The following is a 20,249-nucleotide window of genomic DNA, read 5'->3' as shown; positions in this document are numbered from 1 at the left end:
TTCCTTTATAGGTTATTAAAAACTATTGAGTACAGTTCCCTGTGCAACATAGAAAAATATTCCTCAAACTGTTAAAGGACCAAAGATATATGGTCCTCAATACACCTGGGTTCGATCCCTGGGTGAGGAAGATCCCCTGGAGAAGGAAATTGCAACCCACTCCAGCATTCTTGCCTTGGGAAACCCCATGGACAGAGGAGCCTAACAGACTAGTCCATGGGTCACAAGAGGTCGGACACGACTGAGCAACTAACACTTTCACTTCTGGCTGAAATGTCACGGAAGTTCAGGAACACTATGAGATGGACTTGGAGAACACCAGGAGGGTAATGAGTTCACACTTCTTAGCAAACAAGGTGATAACAAGTCTTCAAAAAGTCTGCATTGAAATAGTGGTTCAGTTCAGTTCAGCTGCTCAGTCGTGTCCGATTCTTTGCAATCTCATGAGTCACAGCACGCCAGACCTCCCTGTCCATCACCAACTCCCGGAGTTCACTCAAACTCATGTCCGTCAAGTCGGTGATGTCATCCAGCCATCTCATTCTCTGTCATCCCCTTCTCCAAATAACTTTTAATAAAAGACAAGATTAACTAGCACTGTGTCTAAGGATTATTCATTATAAGCCTTATATTATTGGCATGGGTTATTTAACAAAATGAGGCCTCATATTTGAATCAAATCTCATACTCCAAAACCTAATTACAGAATGCTAAACACCTATACTTTTCATCTGCAGAAAATTTTTATTTTGAAACAGAAACAGACAACTAATCCAACTCTCTCCCCAACCACTAATCTTCAGAAACAGGACATGAAAAATTCCCATTTCTTCTCCTGTTCATTTGTTCCTTATTCAAAGAGGACAGGCTAACTGAATGACTACAAGTCAGTGAAAGAGAAGGAAGAGAATACAGAAAAATGTAGCTTGCATCAGAAAAAGGTCTCCCACCTTTTGATATGCATTTACATATCTCACTTCACATTATAGTCTTCTCTGAACTATCATTATTTTGATGTCATATCATGTCATTAAAACCTGAGCATTAAAACATTATTTTCTAATTGTAGAAATTTCACTTCAGGTTAGGCACAAAAGACAGACTAAACCTGCTTCCAATCTTCTAGGAAAAACAAACTATGCATTAAAGGGTTAAGTGAAATACTTTATATATTAACATGGGTTATACTGATTTTTTTCTAAAGAGAAATTTTAAATTATCACTATCACAAATCTCTATTTATGCATACAATGACAGGAACAGACTGATACAAATCAACTCACATCTTTGGGTTCTGTATTAAACTTCCTGGGAAGGAGCTGGTCATTTGGTATGAGGCTTGCTGCAGCTACTCCCCAGGACTTTGGAGAAATCTGTGATTGTGGTGTTAAAGGGTGTTTCTGACTCTCAACATTGTTTTCCCAGGATTTTGGAGTCTCTGGATGCCTTGAATCCTGTTCTTCACACGTGGGAGAGGTCCATGACTTGGTGATGTCCTGGTCACTCTGCACAGATGGTGTCCAAGACTTTGGCGTTTGCTTCTTTAGCTCCTGTTCTTTCTGTGGTTGAACTGGCCAAGGCTTCAGTGTTTCCTGCTTCTTCTGTTCCTCTTGAATGTATCCTGCTTTGGATTTGGAAGCTTCCTGCTTCCACTGGCCAGGAGTTGGTTTGGTTTTGGAGACGTCCTGTTTCTTCTGCTCTTCCTGCAGAGTGGACCTGAGTTTTGGAATCTCTTGTTTCCTCTGTTCTAAGGAAACCGCAGGCTTTGATACCTCCTGGTGCTTTACAGAAGACTCCCAGGACTTGAAGGTTTCCTGTTTCTTCTCCTGCCCATCTGGTTCGGTAAGCATATCCCAACATTTGGGGAGATTTGGTTTTCTAGCATAATCTGTTTCCCAAGATTGCTCTTCATCTTGTTTACTTGAATAATCTACTTCTGTCATGTAGCGTCTGTTAAGAAACTAAACCAGAGGGAAAACATGTTCAAGTCAGTCTGTAGACCTTGGGAGCAGTACTAAACTCCTGTGTCCACTGGTCTGTATGACTGTGCAAACAAGAAATTTCTGTCCTTAACCTACTTGAAGAGAGGCTCCTCCTTTTTGGTCCATTCCTTTCCCCTCAATTAACAGAAAGACAAACTTCAAAAGTAATGATCTACATTTGACTCACCTAGGACTGGTAAGCAGTGCACATCACGGTGCCACATCTGCTTGACTCAGGCTCTTTTACCAAGGTTATTCTGCCTCTGCCACCTTCAGGACCACCTGACTCCCTTAAATGTTAAGGCAGAGGATAGTTCAACTACACAAAGTTATTCTCTTTATACTGAAGCCTTATGTTCCCTGAATTACTAGTCTTTTCTTTATTCCCATTATGTATCAATCATACTGTGATTCTGCTTCTTCCATTATTTTCAGGCTCCATTAATTAAAATGTCACTTCAGAAAGAGGACAAATACCCTCTTCTGTTACCAATATGAGTAAATTCTGGCAAGAGCAAAATCCTACTCATTTTCAAATTCCAGTACAGAAGCCAAAAACAGCAACAGCTAACACTTGTAACTTGTATGCCAGGCCAAAATGTAAGTAACCTAGAATTTAAGTGAACTCCTTCAAACCTCACAATAACTATGTAAGGCAGGCATTATCGTTATCCCCATTTTATGCAGGAGAATAACAGACACAGCTGAGCTAAGTGTCTCACCCAAAGTCACTAAAAAACTAGTAAGCTGCAAGGCCAGGATTCAAGCTTATGCACTCTAGATCCAGAGCCTCCGTTTCTGACCACAACACTATCCGAAAGTCTCAAAACCCAAAGTTGACTGAAAACTGCCTTTTAGTACCTTACCTCTTGTGGCTGTATCTCTGGTTGTGCCAGTTCCATAAGAGACTCTGAGAAAATAAAAGAAATAGTCAATAAATACCAGGTAAACTGTAAGTTTTTAGACTGATTACACTATAATTCATTTAAGAAACAAATTTCAGAAGGGTAACAGAAAAAGGATGGTGCAATTAAGTATATTTATGGAAGAAGTAATTCTCACTATTGGGTGTTGGTCAAAAGCATATGGGCTGAGGCTAGTTGCTCTCCTTACGCAAGACAGTTTTCTAAATTCAAGCTGCAGTTACAAACTGATTTCTGACTGAAAATAGGACTATCTCCCCTTACCCACAAACACCAGCTTCTTTCAAGATAGAGTTATAGCTCTGGTGTCATGGGGTATAAATGAGAAACACTTGAATCTTGCTAGTGGCTACCAGAAAGCTGCTTGGACTACCTCCTTACAAGTAATATTTCTTTCCAGCCTCAACAATCATTAGTAAACGTGTTACTTACTTAAAGTATTTCTTCTCCAAGAAAAGTAGAATTTTGAAAAACGTATTTCTTTAACTGATCTTGGCATTTTTTTCCTTTGATCAGTATGTTAACCTTAAGATTATTTATATTCTTGGCCTACAGTAGAGTATTGAACTCTACTATAACTTACATTTAAACAGTTTTAAATGGAATGATCCTAATAGTTTAACGAAGAGATTCATTCAAATTCCATAAATGCCTCATTTTAACAATATACTCTCTTGTAACAAAGTATAACCTAAAGTTTCTATTGAAATTCACTCTGCCAATCATGGTAGTAAAGCCTAGAGATGTTTCCTAAACCTAAGCTTATCTTGGGACTAGTAAAGATTTCTATGCATGCAAAAAAAAAAAAAAATTAAAACAAAGCAATCATTTTACAATGATCTGACTCATTTGGTTAAGTGTTAAAAATGCAACCACTATAAAGAATTTCAGAGATCACACAACAAACCTGACTCTTTAACAGATTCAGTCTTCAATAATTGTTTTTTCTTCTCCGATTTTATTAGCATTTCTTCCTCCAATGATACCTCTTTTTCCTTAGCATTTTTTGGAACTGGGATACTTTCAAAATAGCCTGAGTTCAGCAACTTAGAGAGTAGATCTTTCATGTGTTTGTCTAACAAAAAGTGACTAAGAGTTAGTTATCACATAGATGAATAGTTCATGGAAAATTATTTGAAATAGAAATCTTAATGTAATTTTATCGTAGGTATGTCATTATAACATTCTACACTGGGGATACTTAAAGAACTGGTCATACTACAAAAAGGATATATGCAGTCCATCATTACCTCATACTGAATGAATATAAATTTTAAAAGTCAAAATCCCAAAGTTTTAGAAAGTCATTTAAGTTTCTCTGGACCTCCATTTCCACTATTTGGAAAATGACTAAAAATCAGAGATTCCAGTTGAAGACTCTAGTATGTCATAAAAAACACATACTTATTCCCTGAGCTGGAAGAAAATAGAATTTTCCCATCCACCCCCAAGACATCACAATAAGCAATTACTCTACCTTCCCCAAGTAACTACAGCTTTGGAGAAGTAAAATAACAGCTCCTCAAACATAATCTTTAGAAAAACCTATCTTGGACAATCTCTAAAGAATGTTTAAAGTACAAAATTCCATGATTAAGATTTTACTCTTGAATTATGCTGTATTTCACTCCTACCACACCACCATATGATAATCAAGAAAAACCTTAAAATGACGTTAAAGATCATAAACAGATCTAAAGTCTATTTCACTTCTGATAGCCACTAAAAACATAATTCCCAAATAAAGCAGAGTTCTCAAACTTGATTTGGGTCTACTATTCCTTTCAGAGGAATACTATGACACAGATTACCTTTCTTTTAAGATCAACTTTGAGGTAAAATTTACAAGAAAAAAAATTCACATTTTAAGTGTACAGTTTTAGCAGGTGTGTAATAGTCACGTTACTTCCACCATAACCATAATATAGACTATTTTAATCCACTCAAAAAGTTCCCTTACTTCTCTTATGTAAACAATCTCTTACCCCTACTCCCTAGCAACGAATGACCCACAATCATTCACATTATGTCTTTTCTAGAATTTCATATAAATGGAACCACACATTATGCACTCATTTTTTGTCTGCACTCATTTTTTCATTCAGCATAATTTATTTTGAGATTCACACATGCTGCTACAGTATCAGTAATTCATTCCTTTTTTACAGCTGAAATGATTTCACTGTATGGATATATCACATTTTGTTTATTAACTATCAGCTCATGTACATCTGGACTGGGTTCAATTTGGGACTGTTCTGAATAAGCTGGTATGAACATTCATGTACAAGCACTTAACTGAATGTATGTTTTCAATTCTCTTGGGTACTAGAAGTGTAACTGATTGGTGATATAGTAAGTATACACAATTTTATAAAAAAAAACCTGACAAACTAGTTTCCAAAGTATTTGTATCACTGTGAATTCTAACCAAGCAATAAATATCTGTGATTTAAATTTGAAAGGACTTAAGAAATTGAGATAGTTATTCATACTCAAATATTTTTAAAAAGGAAGTAACAAAAATGTTTACCAGCTTCCAGTGAGTTTTCATTATCCTAATCTAGTACACAAAATTATGTACTTCATGTACAGACATTTGTACTTGGTCATCTGGTCAAAGCCTACTTACAAAGCCAAAAGGACTCTTTCTCTCCAAATCATTTCCAGATCAGTAGACAACAATGTTTCAATAGACTATGGAGCCAAACCATCCTATTTTCTTAAGCAGGTCTGGTAAATAAGCTTTGATATTAACAATGTGTGGATTTAAGTTTCCTAAACAGAATGGGTACTACCACGCAGACAGAGAACTGAACCCCAAAATGGTCAAGCACTAGTCTATAGCTCTGTTCCCAAATCATAGTGAATTGTCACCTCAAAACTCACCATAGGTTCTATTTTAGTGAGTACAATTAAACAAGAGCTGTTTCTAACAGAACAAAACAAAGCTATCATTCTGCCAGTGAATCCAGTATTGTCAGACATGTAAGTTCTGATGGACTGACAGAGTTTTGGCCCTTGATATCATACTAAACTCCTAGACATAAATTTTAGTATTTACTGCATAAGTCCAGAGTAGAGAAAACTCACATGTCGTTCCTACCACTGCTTTCTCACTACCTTCCAAAAGGTCCCAAAAGTACAAGGATGACTGCTCCATCTGGTCTTCAACACTGACAAGGAAAAGCAGCAGCAGAAAAAGTGGTTTTAGAAGCACATGGAGCAGAACAATTTATAAAATATAACCCATCAACAATTAAGACATTCAATGTTCATTTTGTGTTTTTTACTCTCTGAAAATAAAAAATTGAAATTTTATAAAAGATGACTAAATGCCCATTTATGGACTTCATATATAACCATTTTTCCTTAAAACAACTAAAAGATTTTACCAAATACAGCTATTAAGGAATACACTCAAAAAGAGTTTAAAGCAATCAATATGGTATCATTCATTACCAAGTATACATCCTAGATAAAAGAACAGTGGAATGGAAATATTAAGAGCTACATCAGATTTTAAAGAGGGCGGCTCACTTTTCAAATTAGGTTTCACTTACATTTCAAATATTAAAGTAAGCTTTATCCCCTGGATCTATCAAAGTGAAGTATCAGAAGGAAGAAACCAAATAGATGATAATGATGGAATAGATTATCGGGTAGGAATGAGTAAATAAATAAATATATGGCTATATATAGGTAATTAAAGAGTTTTATAAGGTTTCTTCCTGAACTGATAGGGTAATTTCTAATAACAGTTGAAACTAACTCTGCTTTTGCATGGCTAAACACAACATTGAAACGACCTGAATCTAACAAATCAAAAGCACAGAGCTCTGCTCATTAGCTGATTTACGCCATATTCCATTTAAGCAAAAACAGCAAATAGATAGCTGTAGAAGAAAAAAATTGAGATGCCTCAATTTGCTGGTTTTTTTATTTTAAATTACAAAATTTATTTCTCAGTATTTATTCACAGCAAAAGAAGAACACTAAATAACTCTAACTTTGACAGCTGAGTGATACGGATCAAGTTAAATTTCATTTACCTGCACTTATGTACAGCAGTAAGGAGGCAAAGACTGTCAGGTCATACAACAGTCTGACATAATCACAAAAAAAAAAGTTTAAGAGTATACATAATTAGTATTATGCTTAATACTGGTATAAGGCTAAACTATCAGACATTTTAAAGATCAGTGTTACAATAAAGAAGTAGGTTAATGATTCCATTCAAATTCACTTTCCTACTAGACAGTCTATCAACCTTGTGAGAGCCTGGACAGCCAATGTTTCCAATGCTGAATATATACACTGAAAAGCTAAAGTGTCATGTGTCTTGTTTTAGGAAAACATTTTTATTAACTTACCTCAGACTTTCATTTCTTTCAGGACAGGTCAGTTTTGAAAATTTAATGAGGTAGTCAAGTTCTTTTAAAGGCAAATACACTGCACCATTCAAGCCCCCTTTGAAGTCTTTCTGTACATGTTCCTGCATCAGGTTCTGTAACACATACTGAACTTGAAGTATAGTGCGAAGCTTTTTCTTCTCAGCCTCAAGTTTTAGCATGTGCTCCCTTCTCTGGGCTTTCTTCTGCGCTTTAAGTAGCTGTTAAAACAAATGTTAATTAAAGCGAGCAACTCTCCACAATCCATATTAGCAATCTATAGTCTGTGCTGTGCGTGTGCTGCTCAGTAGCTTCAGTTATGTCCAGCCCTTGGCAACCCATGGACTGTAGCCCACCAGGCTCCTCAGTCCATGGGATTTTCCCAGGAAGAAGACTAGAGTGGGTTGCTATTTCCTACTCCAGCGAATCTTCCTGACCCAGGGATTGAACCCACATCTCTTGTGTCTCCTGCCTTGGCAGGTGGATTCTTTACCACTGTGCTACCTGGAAAGCCTTCCATTAAGTCTACAAAAGTCTAATCCCAAAGAGTTGATACTGGATGATAAATCTCTAACACTGACTGTGAAACTGACAAAATCACTGGGTACTAAGCTGATTTGTCTCAGTGCAATAGAGCTGAGGAAGTCCAAATACGTGACTCCCAACTTCAGGCTGAGTCCAGTACCTCTATTATCATCATGATGAGAAGCAAAATATCTATCATTAATGTCCATATGATCCCAAGGTTTTACTTTTCCATATCACGTATACCAAGCCTTTTTAGGCTAAATATTTTAAGAAAATGCTTCAGTTTAATTTTGGGGTTGTTTCTTTAATCTCATTTTCCAGGGGAAGTATATTTAAACTAAAGTGGCTAATTTTCAACCAACCAAAAATGACTGGCTAAAACATGAAGAACTGAAAACCAAACAGAAATAAAATGTCTTACAAATGCCAGAAAAACAGCCACAGCACATAGGGATTTTTTAAGCAAAATTGAGAGATATTTTCAAACGTTGTCAGTCTGGATAGAGCTGTATCTTCCAATATTTAGTTGACAAAATACATATGGAAAATTAGCAGAATGTAAGTTTTCCCTCAAATGAATATGTGTGTATGTATAGAATGAGTCGCTTAGAGTCTACTCGAAAGCTCACAACTATAAAACTTTAAAGTCTGACATAATATGTGGGTCCCCAAAGTGACTGCTCATTTATAAAACACCAATAATAAAAAGTACCATCTATTTCCTCTGAGAAACCTAAACAGTCTTTTCTCCCCATAATTGTTTTTCTGTCTGTAATGCTTCCATCATACTGGATATTCTCCAAGGTATGAAAATTAAGAGAACAGAAAAAAAATCTTTCCGATTTTTCCTATAAATGAATTAAAGTACTTTGATTCAGCATCAATATTCAAAACTCTACAAAAAAGATGTTCATAAATCCTAATCAACTAAGATGGTGGTAAAAAAAAAAACCCTCACGAAAAAGATTCATTATGGCATTATTAATTCCTTTCTACAGGGTACGAACACCAACTGTGACTTGCACTGCTACCAGGGATAAGAGACAACGGGTGAAGATAAAACACTGAGAGTGAGAAACGGACTGGCTGGGGGTTATGGGAACAAGGGAATTTTCTCCAGGATGGCAAAGGCTCAGCAAAGTTTTTTCCAAGACCTCAATATGGACTTTTTCCAAGACCTCAATATGGACCTCAATAGCACTTATCAAACTCAGTTTCTGCTTGAGACGGGGAAAGACAAAAGAGGTAGTAATTCTAGCTTGCCAAGACAGTGGGATTCCCTTGGACACAAACTCATGATGTTATAAGAAAACACAAAGGTGCTGAGAACATTTCGGGACTGTATCACATGATTACCTCAGATCTCTCTTTAGCCACCTCCCAGGGTTGGATTAGGTGTTCTTATCTCTCAGGTCACACTGAACCTCCCCTATCAAAGTATCTATTGCATTAAATGTTTATCTTTCTCTTGCACTGCATCCCCCTTAGGCTTCAGCTCCATGATGACAGGGACTCTATCTCTGTTGTTCACCAGTATATCACTAGGATCCAATGTAGACTCTGACATGTGACAGGACCTCAGATATTTATCAATTTAATCAAGTAAGAAATATGTTGTCTTCCAGATCTCCTAGGAAGAAAAGCTGTGACAAATCTAGACAATGTATTAAAAAGCAGAGACAGAACTTTGCCGACAAAGGCCCATATAGTCAAAGGTATGGTTTTTCCAATAGTCATGTACAGATGTGGGAGAAGGAAATGGCAACCCACTTCAGTACCCTTGCCTGGAGAATCCCCATGGACAGAGGAGCCTGGGAGGCTACAGTCCATGAGGTCACAAGAGTCAGGCACAACTTAGTGAGTAAACTACCACCATGTTCAGATGTGAGAGTTAGACCATAAAGAAGGCTGACATCAAAGAATTTTTGCTTTTGAACTGTGGTACTGGAGAAGACTCTCGAGATTCCCTTGGACAGCAAGATCAAACCAGTCAATCCTAAAGAAAATCAACCCTGAATACTCATTGGAAGGACTGATGGTGAAGCTGAAGTTCCAGTACTTTGGCCATCTGATGTGAAGAGCTGACTCACTGGAAAAGACCCTGATGCTGGGAAAGACTGAGGACAAGAGAAAGGGATGACAGAGAATGAGATGGTTGGATGGCATCGACTCAGTGGACATGAGTTTGAACAAACTCTGGGAGATAGTGAAGGACAGGGGAGCCTGGCATGCTGTAGTCCACAGGGTCAAAAAGAGTCAGAATGACTTAGCAGCTGAACGACAACCAGGTCATAATCAGATATCATGCAAACCACTAACAACAGCCTATTTCTCCTTATTTATGTGGAAACTAGTAAGTCAGGTTACTTATCATCTTTCAGTTGAGGACTGGTTAAAAAGAAATGAAGTAAATTATTATCAACCAATAGTACCAAACCATAAAATTTATTTTCTGAACCATGACTCTGAATGATAAATCCCCATCAAAGGACAAAGCTCACATCAAAAAAACAAAGAGATGTGGACTGAATAGGAAGGCTCCCAACTCGAATTTGAAGGGAAAGAAGAAAATGTTACACAAACTGCAAACAGGCTATCTCATAGAAGATAACAAAAGAAAGATTTCATTAAAAAAAAAAAAAAAATCCCCCAACAGGCTGAAAGGTACTTCATTATAAAAATAAGTGAAACTCCATAGTATCTGGCACATGGATGATGTAAAACAAGATTTAAATCTAAAAAGAACATCATACACTGAAAAAAATACCCGGGTAGAAAATTAAAATTCGATAGGGTTAACTCTCAGAAAAGAGTTAACAGAAATTATTAAGTATTATAGAAATATACTTCTAACCTCCAACCAGAAGGTAAACATAAAGATCTTTTTTTCAGCACAATGGACTAAAACTAAATAAACTCACATATTGGGAGAGGGATAAATCAATCACATGTATCAGAAAAAAAAAAACGACTTAAAAACACTGTACTGAAAATAGCCTAGAGGAATAAAAAGTTTTTAAAATAATAAAATAGTCTAGAGGAACTTACCTGGCATCCGAGTGGTTAAGACTGCACCCTTCCAATGCAGGGGGCATGGGTTTCATCCCTGATTGGGGAACTAAGATCCCACATGGTATAGCCAAAAAAATAAATATAATAAAATAGCCTAGAAATACTTAACAGATGTGGAACCAACAGAAAGTATTAAAATTAAGTAATGAAAAAGTGAACATGAGTTACAGTGCCCTATGGATAAGAAAGCTAATATCATCTTCAGTTCAGTCACTCAGTTGTGTCCGACTCTTTGTGACCCCATGGACTGCAGCACGCCAGGCTTCCCCGTCTTTCATCAACTCCCATAGCTATTCAAACTCATGTCCATCGAGTCAGTGATGCCAACCAACCATCTCATCCTCTGTAGTTCCCTTTTCCTCCTGCCTTCAATCTTGCCCAGCATCAAGGTCTTTTCCAATGAGTCAGTTCTTCACATCACGTAGCCAAAGTACTGGAGTTTCAGCTTCAGCATCAGTCCTTCCAATGAACAGTCAGGACTGATTTCCTTTAGGATGGACTGGCTGGATCTCCTTGCAGTCCAAGGGACTCTCAACAATCTTCTCCAACACCACAGCTCAACAGAATCAATTCTTCAGCGCTCACCTTTATGGTCCAACTCTCACATCCATACGTGACTACTTGAAAAACCATAGCTTGGACTAGACAGACCTTTGTTGGCAAAGTAATGTTTCTACTTTTTAATATGCTGTCTAGATTGGTCACAGCCAAGGAGCAAGCATCTTTTAATTTTATGGCTACAGTCACCACCTGCAATGATTTTGGAGCCCCCAAAAATAAAGTCTCTGTTTCCATTATTTCCCCATCTATTTGCCATGAAGTGATGCGACTGGATGCCATGAAATATCTAATATCATGATATCAGATGCCAGGAAATCTAATATCATCTTAGACTTGCATTAACAGAAGTATTCAGAAAACAGAAGGAAGTATCTCTATACCAGGCTATTTTAGATTTCACACTACCTTTGAAAAGTCAGACATCCAGAAGATAGCAACTCAGAATTATATAATACAAGGATTAAGATGGTAGATGCAGTCAACTTCAGAATAATATTTTGTGTTTTTTTGCTTGTTTTTGATCCCAGGGAAATGGAGAAGAGAATTTTAATTCACTGTACAAAAAAGTATCCAAAAAGTAGAAAAGCCTATGAGACATTATCCCTACCCCAGAATGAATTCACCAAAATATTTCCTCAGTTGTTAGAACAGGATCTCTAAAGGTCCATCTTTCTAAAATGAAGACTCTAAAACAATGAAGAATACCTATTAATGAAAGCTTAAGATTTCATATTAATTACTGGTTAAATTTATAGGAGAAAAAAACTGAATTCCCAATATAGAGTAATTCAAACTATATCGGTGAGACCACACTTAACTCTTTTTAAATTATGAACCATAAATTTTCCTGGTAATAACTGTCATGCTCTCAAGAAGGATCTACCAATACTATGTTTCATAATATGTCAAATAATGCTAAACACACAAGCCAATATTATATAAATTTTCAAGCCCATATTGTAAAATGCTTTATAAATGAATCTGTCAAAAAGTTTTCATTCCACTTCTCAGTGATTTCTATAATTCCATAGTGAAATAATATACATTTGATAATGAATACTTTATTCACAATGTCTCATATTCAGATAACATTTGTATTGAGTCCTTCAGTAGCTATCCTCCACCCCACCTCCCAGTACAAAAAATCAGCAGGAATTGGATGAACAATAACCAAGCACCATTATCAGACACTAACATTTTCTTCAAGATCAGTAGTTAAGCTGGTTTTAAGAAAAGCAAAAAAAACATACTCACATCTTGGCTCAGTCCAGAAAAGGTTTTCTGAAGCTCCTTGGCAAATTCTAAGTTATGTAGCACTTCTTCATATTTCTCAACTGCTTCCTACCAAGCCAGATAAGAAAACATCAATTCTGTGAATTTCCAAGTACAAATATGTCAAAATAAGTGCTCCTTGATAACAGCAGAAGAGATTTAACACTTTAGGAACTAGCCATTTACCACACATGGGCTTCCCAGGTGGCAGGGTAGTAAAGAATCCACCTGCCAATGCAGAAGACACAAGAGATGCAGGCTTAATCCCTGGGTCAGGAAGATTCCCTGGAGAAAGAAATGGCAACCCACTCCAGTATTCTTGCCTGGAAAGTTCCAAGGACAGAGAAACCAGGCAGGCTTCAGCCCATGAGGTTGCAAAGATTCAGACACAACTAAGCACATATTTACTATACATACTCAAAAAAGTAAGGAGAAAGTATTTAGTAGAAGTTACATAAAGTTAAATTCAAAAATTCAATTTTTATGCTAGAAATCTGAACCATAATAGTAATAATGAAGTTGACTATCCATAAAAGTCTAAGGTCAGAGAGGCCTGAGGGTTTCAAAAGCACTAAACCAACAGGATTCTTCTGTCAATATTCATTCACTACACAAATATATTACACAAGTAGCACAGTGAGAGTCACAGATGAAGCAACCTCAAGGAATTTACACTATGGTAGGAAAAACTTGTAAATAATTACCTATAACAACAAACTATTATAACAGAAATACTGCAAATTTGGAGGGCATGCCATGTGGCTTGCCAGATCTCAATTCCCTGACCAGGGACTGAACCTGGGCCCTTGGCAGTGAAAGCAAAGTCACAAACACTGGACCACTAGGGAATTCCCTGTAAATTTAAAGAGGCAAATTTTTCTTTGCAATTTCACAGATGAAGAAAGTAAATAATTAGAGAAGGGGCAGGTTTCTATGGACTTTACTTGAAATCTACATGGAAGAACAAAGGTCCAATATGAATCAGAACAAGATGGGGAACTCGTCTAATCAGATAAAGATATATACAAAGGCTCTACAGTTAAAATAGTGTAATATTCCACTTCTGAATATCTATCCAAAAGAAATGAAAGCATATACCCACCTAAAGACTTGTAGACAAATTTATACTGCACATTATTTATTACGGCTCCAAATAAAAACAAATATCCAGCAACTGGTAAATGGATAAGCAAAATGTGTTATAACCATATAAAAGAATTCTGGCTAGCAACAAAAAGAAATGAATTACTGATACATGCTATAACATGCATGAACCTCAAAAACATAATGGCAAGTCAAAGAAGATAGATACAAGACTTTATTTTCTATGCAATATTCAGAAAAGACAAATTTACAGAGACAGAAAGCAAACAAAAGCACAAAAGAGAACTTGAAAGGGTTATGGAAATGTTCTACAACTCGCTGCTAGGACTTCCCTGGTTGTCCAGTAGGTAAAACCCCATGTTCCCAATGCAGGGGCCAGGTTTGATCCCTGGTTGGGTAACTAGATCCCTCATGTATGCCACAACTAAGAAACCCACTTGCTGCAACAAAGTTCCCACAAGTCGCAACTAAGACTCAGTGGAGCCAAAAAAAATAATAAATATTTTTTAAAGTAAATAAAACTCAATTGTTGTAATAGTTGCATAACTGCTGCTGCTGCTGCTGCTAAGTCACTTCCGTCATATCCGTCTCTCTGCAACCTCAATAGACGGCAGCCCACTAGGCTCCCCCATCCCTGGGATTCTCCAGGCAAGAACAATGGAGTGGGTTGCCATTTCCTTCTCCAATGCATGAAAGTGAAAAGTGAAAGTGAAATCGCTCAGTCGAGTCTGACTCTTAGCAACCCCATGGACTGTAGCCCACCAGGCTCCTCCATCCATGGGATTTTCCAGGCAAGAGTACTGGAGTGGGGTGCCATTGCCTTCTCCGTGCATAACTCTACAAACTTACCATAAATTATTGAATTGTGCAGTTACAAGGAGTTAATGTTATATTTACAATACCTCAAGAAAGCTGTTTTTAAAATAATCTGATACTATTAAGTCTTTGTGAAGGTATAAAGCAACCGAACTCCTGTGTACTATAACAGAACATAGTTTTAACATAAATTGGTACAATAATTTAGGAAACTAATTTGGCATTTTTACTGTGAAGTTAACTATGGGTATACCCTACAGCCCAATGATAAGTATACACCCTGAAGAAATCTTACACCTGTATCTTACTAATAACTTTAAGACCAATCAAAGTAATTAAGAGCAAACAATGCAAACATCCATCTTTTATAGACTACTATCCAGTAGAGAAAAGCAAATGAAATATAACTACTTGCCTCAATGTAAAAATCTTCAATGTAATGAATGAAAAAAGATAAGCTGCAGAATATACAGTATAACTTTTAGTAAGTTTCAAAAAAAAAGTAACCCTAACAGATTTAAGGACAGTAAGTTCTCTTCAAACATTAGGAAGGGAATGAATGGGGGAAGTTCAAAGTCAGGTTACAGGAAGGTGCTCAGGGAAGGTGCTTCGACAGTATTCCTAATATACTCTGAGCTAAGCAGTGGGTTCTGACACTTGCTTTCTTAAGTGCTGTAACTTACATGCAATATTTTGTATGAACTACATATTTCTTAATAAAACAGGCAGTTCAAAGATTAGAACCAAGAATGTACAGGTAACATAACCATAGTAAACAGTCCTCAAAGGGATGTGAAACTATAAAGGAATACCCCTTTGTGTGTGTGTGTGTGCATGCACTCAGTCATGTCCAACTCTTCATGATCCTGTGGACTATAGCCCGCCACCAGGCAATTTTCCAGGCAAGAACACTGGCGTGGGCTGCCATTTCCTTCTCCAATAGCCCCTCGTATCTGCTCCAAAATAATATTAACTCAACTTCCCATCATTACATGCGAACCCACCCTTTCTTTCTCTCCTTTTTTATACAGCGAAGGAGATATCCTTCCACCTGTGCCCTGGACCCTATTCAATTCTGCATTCACAGGAGACCTTAATCTATGATTCTCTCTTTAATGTCTTAAGCCTCTCCCTCTCGGTTGATGCTGAAACCAGCACTGAAGTTCAAGTCTCCCCCAACCTAAACAAGAAAAATAAAAAGTGCTTTTCTGACAACCACTTCCTTCAAGTCTCAGACAAATTTCAAATGTCTACACAGTCTCCATTTCCTCTTCAGCCCTTATAAACCTGGATTGTTTTCACCATTCCACCAGAACTGTCCTGGCTCGATGCTGGGAAAGATTGAGGGCAGGAGAAGGGGACGACAGAGGATGAGATGGTTGGATGGCATCACTGACTCAATGGACATGGGTTTGGGTGGACTCCAGGAGTTGGTGATGGACAGGGAGGCCTGGCGTGCTGAGGTTCATGAGGTCGCAAAGAGTCAGACATGACTGAGCAACTGAACTGAACTGAATGTCAGTGATGTCAGTCCCATCCTTTAAACCTGTGGATCTTGTATAGTTCTCATTTTGGTTAACTTCTCAGAAGATTTCAACACAGAGGCACCCTCCTGGTCTACAAACAACTCGTTTTTTATAACACTAAACTTCCATTTTCCCCCCATTCCTCCAGCTTCTCATTTACCAGCAATTTTCCCATTAACTGTTGTCATCTCAGTTTTCAAGCACTTATAAAGACAATAGAACCTACATTACAGAAATGTGCAATTTAAATGAACACTTTTAAATGATTTAAAAGTATTGTGGAAACAGACACCATATTAAAAAAAAAAGATGAATAGGTAGAGCACAGAGGATTTTTAAGGCAGTGAAACTATTCTGTATGTTATGATGACAGTATACGTGCCATTATATATTTGTCAAAACCGACAGAATGTACAATACCAAGGGTTGAACCGTAATGTAAGCTATGAACTTTGAGTGATGATGCTGTGTCAACGTAGGTTCAGTTTTAACAAATGGACCACTCTGGTAAGGAACGCTGATGGTGGGAAAGGCTGTGCATGTGTGGGGTCAAGGAACTCTCTCCACTTTCTCCTCAAATTTACTGTGAATCTAAAGCTGCCAAAAAAAAAAGACCCCAAAAGTACCAATATTAAGCTAAGCTGTATACAGGCTTAAAGAAACTCTGGACAGATACAAAACAATCTATCAGAATCATTATTTTATAAATGAGTACTGAACAGGGGAAGGACAGGGTGAAAGAAAAAACATCTTTTTTAACATTTCCTAATTTATAAACTATGTGAATTACTTCCAATTTTAAAAAATTAAACTTAAGGGCTTTTTAATTAAGTACTATACTACTGACAACAGGTCTCTGAGGGCTCAGATTATAGATTTTTTTTCCTTCTGAATTATCTGCATTTTCTAAATTTCTGCCTGAAGTATATATTCCTTGTAGGAGATGTTATTTCTCAAAAGAACCGCTAACTATATACTTAATCACATCTAAGTCAGTTCAGTTCAGTCGCTTAGTCGTGTCCGACTCTTTGCAACCCCATGAACCACAGCACGCCAGGCCTCCCTGTCCATCACCAACTCCCGGAGTTCATTCAAACTCATGTCCATCGAGTCGGTGATGCCATCCAGCCATCTCATTCTCTGTCGTCCCCGTCTCCTCCTACCCCCAATCCCTCCCAGCATCAGACTCTTTTCACATCTAAAAACCTAATATTCAATCATTTTATATTTATTAAATCTGTATGTAATATTTAAATAACTACCATACGCAATAAACCATTCTAGTACTAGGAAAACAGCAGTAAGCAGACAAAATCTCTAACAGAACTTACACTTCAAGGGAAGAAGAGATAAAACTTCAGTTTGTCAGAAAAAGCACTTTTATTAAGAAAATTAAAGCAAGGAAAGGAGCAAAGGAATATTATCAGGACAGGTCTTACTGAGATGACCTTCAAAGAAAAAGCTGAAGGAGGTTGGGAATGGAGCCATTTAGACATCTAGGGAAAAAGCACCCCAGGCAGTAAGAAGAGCACAGCGAAACTGTGAAGTAGCAGTGTGGCTGCGATATGTGAGGACTAGAAGAAGGCCTGTGTTGCTGGGGTGAAGCCAGCAAGAGAGAAGTGTAGGAAATGCAATAAAAATGTAAAAGGAGTAGGCAACATAATTTATTTGTAGGGCCTTACAGGCCATTCTGAGGTTCACTGGTGGCTCAGATGGTAAAGAATCCACCTGCAATACAGGAGACCCGGGTTCAATCCCTGGGTTGGGAAGATCCCCTGGAGAAGGAAATGGCTACCCACTCCAGTATTCTTGCCTGGAGAATCCCATGAACAGAGGAGCCTGGCAGGCTACAGTCGATGTGGTCGCACAGAGTCGGACAAGAATGAGCGACTAACACTTTACTATATATCACAGGACATTCCGCACCATGATGGGAACCAATGGGGGGGACTTCTGAGCAGAGGACTGACATCTGACTTGTTTTTGAACAGAACTACAGAGGGGTGCTGGAGAAGACTCTTGAGAGTCCCTTGTACTGCAAGGAGATCCAACCAGTCCATTCTAAAGGAGATCAATCCTGGGTGTTCACTGGAAGGACTGATGCTAAAGCTGAAACTGCAATACTTTGGCCACCTCATGTGACAAGTTGACTCACTGGAAAAGACTCTGATGCTGGGAAAGGTTGGGGGCAGGAGGAGAAGGGGACGACAGAGAATGAGATGGTTGGATGGCATCACCGACTCTGTGGACATGAGTTTGAGTGAACTCCGGTAGTTCGTGATGGACAGGGAGGCCTGGCGTGCTGTGATTCATGGGGTGGCAGAGAGTCGGACACGACTGAGCAACTGAACTGAACTGAACAGAGGCTACTGGGGTTTCCCAGGTGGCTCAGTGGTAAAAAACCTGCCTGCCAATGCAGGAGATATGGGTTCGATCCCTGGGTCAGGAAGATCCCCTGGAGAAGGAAATGGCAACCTCCTCCAGTTTTTTTTGCCTGGAGAACCCCGGGGACAGAGGAGCCTGGCTGGCTAGAAACCATGGGGTCGCAAAGAATCAGACACGACTGAGTGAACAGGCAGGCACACACACTGAGGCTACTATGTTAAGAACAGACTTGGAGGGAGAACAGAAACAGAAAACCCTGTAAGGAAGCTGTTACAGTAATGCAGATGAAAGGTGATGTGGTGTGCAACAGGAAGGCAGAGGCAGAATTTATAAGAAATGGTCTGTTTCTGAATTTATTTTGAAGGAGGAATTGACCACACACTTGCTGATGGGCTGGATACGAGGTGTGAGGAGGAAAATAAGAAATTCTCCAAGGTTTTGAGTGATACCATCCTTCTCGTAAATCAGGCTGTTAACTGATATAGTGAAGGTTAAAGGAGAACAGGTTTTGCAGAGCAAAATGAAGTAAAAGGCAACTGGACATAGGAATCTAGAGTTCAGAGAACTGCTCCATTGACAATATTAATTTGGAGTTTGTCAGGTATCACTCAAGCAATCAAAGTTAATACTATAGAAGCAACATATAGTAGCTTGTGTAACTCAGACTAGTGAGATTAAAGTTTACCTGGTTGGAGCTCCTCAACATTTCTTAGAGAGCTACCATAAGAATCACCAGCCTCCCCATTCCCATCCCCTATGTTTCCCCAAAGACAAAAACATGTAATAGAACACTTTCTCCAAAGATGTTTAGACAGAGGTTTCACCACTTTAAAAGTTAGTGAACATACAATGACTACTTAAAAACAAAACCGTGTTGAAATGCTGAATGTCCAGCTAGGTCCTTTCACCAGCCATCTGAGCACATCATTCTCAGAACTTGACAATTCAAATCTGTGTCTCAGCAAAACAGTAATTCATCACATCACAAAAATTCTAGGTCAGTGAAGAAAAGCCAACATGGCAAGGAAAAAGTTCTTGAATACCAGTACCTGCGATTCACAACCAAAACGCTAAATAACATAAAAGACAATAGATCCACATGCTAGATCAAATAACTTTTAGATTAATTTTGTGCTGTCTTAGCCAGAAAGTGTGATCAGATCAAAAAGGCAAACATCAATAAAGTGTTTTTAAATTTTTCCATATTGTAAAAACTCTCCTTCATCCCATTAGACGAAACTTGCAATTACTAGGTATACCACAGGCAACATAAAAAGTATTTTTAACTGTCATAAACAGTAAATATTTAAAGGCCCTATATCTATCAGATAAACATGCCTCCTAAGAAGGAACATAGCAATACAGGATAGAAAAGCAGGGAGATATAATCAAAGGAATTAAGGAGAAGCAACTAGAGAAAACTAAGGCAAGCTGTAGTAGTTACCCTTTTACATTTTAGAGCAGAGAGATGTCAGGTTTAGAGTATGTGAGTAAATAGTAGAAAGCTAGGTGATTCCCTGTTCTCCTTCAGTTCACTCTAGAGAAAGTGTAATGAAATCCATACATTAACTCTGTGATTATCTACATCTTCACTGTTATTTGACAACACACACCCCCATCCATATACTATCTACTAGTGCAAAAGTAAAGTCAAAGATATAAGACCTGATAGGTGAAGACAAAGTCTTT

At 37.9% G+C, this 20,249-nt stretch overlaps 1 protein-coding gene across 13 annotated transcripts in view; it reads right to left on the bottom strand.

Annotated features, from left to right (window-relative positions):
• The window catches only part of CAPRIN2 (caprin family member 2), a 43,642-nt gene that overhangs the window by 19,495 nt on the left and 3,898 nt on the right, over positions 1–20,249 (bottom strand). For all 13 annotated transcript variants that reach the window (XM_055395528.2, XM_055395529.2, XM_055395530.2 and 10 more), the window contains exons 4-9: positions 12,712–12,798; positions 7,279–7,517; positions 5,999–6,081; positions 3,813–3,980; positions 2,849–2,892; positions 1,284–1,961 (exon numbers count right to left, since the gene is read on the bottom strand). In XM_055395528.2, the coding sequence (XP_055251503.1) occupies positions 1,284–1,961; positions 2,849–2,892; positions 3,813–3,980; positions 5,999–6,081; positions 7,279–7,517; positions 12,712–12,798 (1,299 nt within the window). The remainder of the gene's footprint in view (positions 1–1,283; positions 1,962–2,848; positions 2,893–3,812; positions 3,981–5,998; positions 6,082–7,278; positions 7,518–12,711; positions 12,799–20,249) is intronic.

The sequence above is a fragment of the Moschus berezovskii genome, chromosome 6 (genome assembly GCF_049115385.1).
Source record: "Moschus berezovskii isolate FMDL1 chromosome 6, NW_MosBer_1.0, whole genome shotgun sequence".
NCBI classification, from domain to species: domain Eukaryota; kingdom Metazoa; phylum Chordata; class Mammalia; order Artiodactyla; family Moschidae; genus Moschus; species Moschus berezovskii.
The sequence above is the reverse complement of the archived record's forward strand: the minus strand, read 5'-3'. Positions and strand labels throughout refer to the sequence as shown.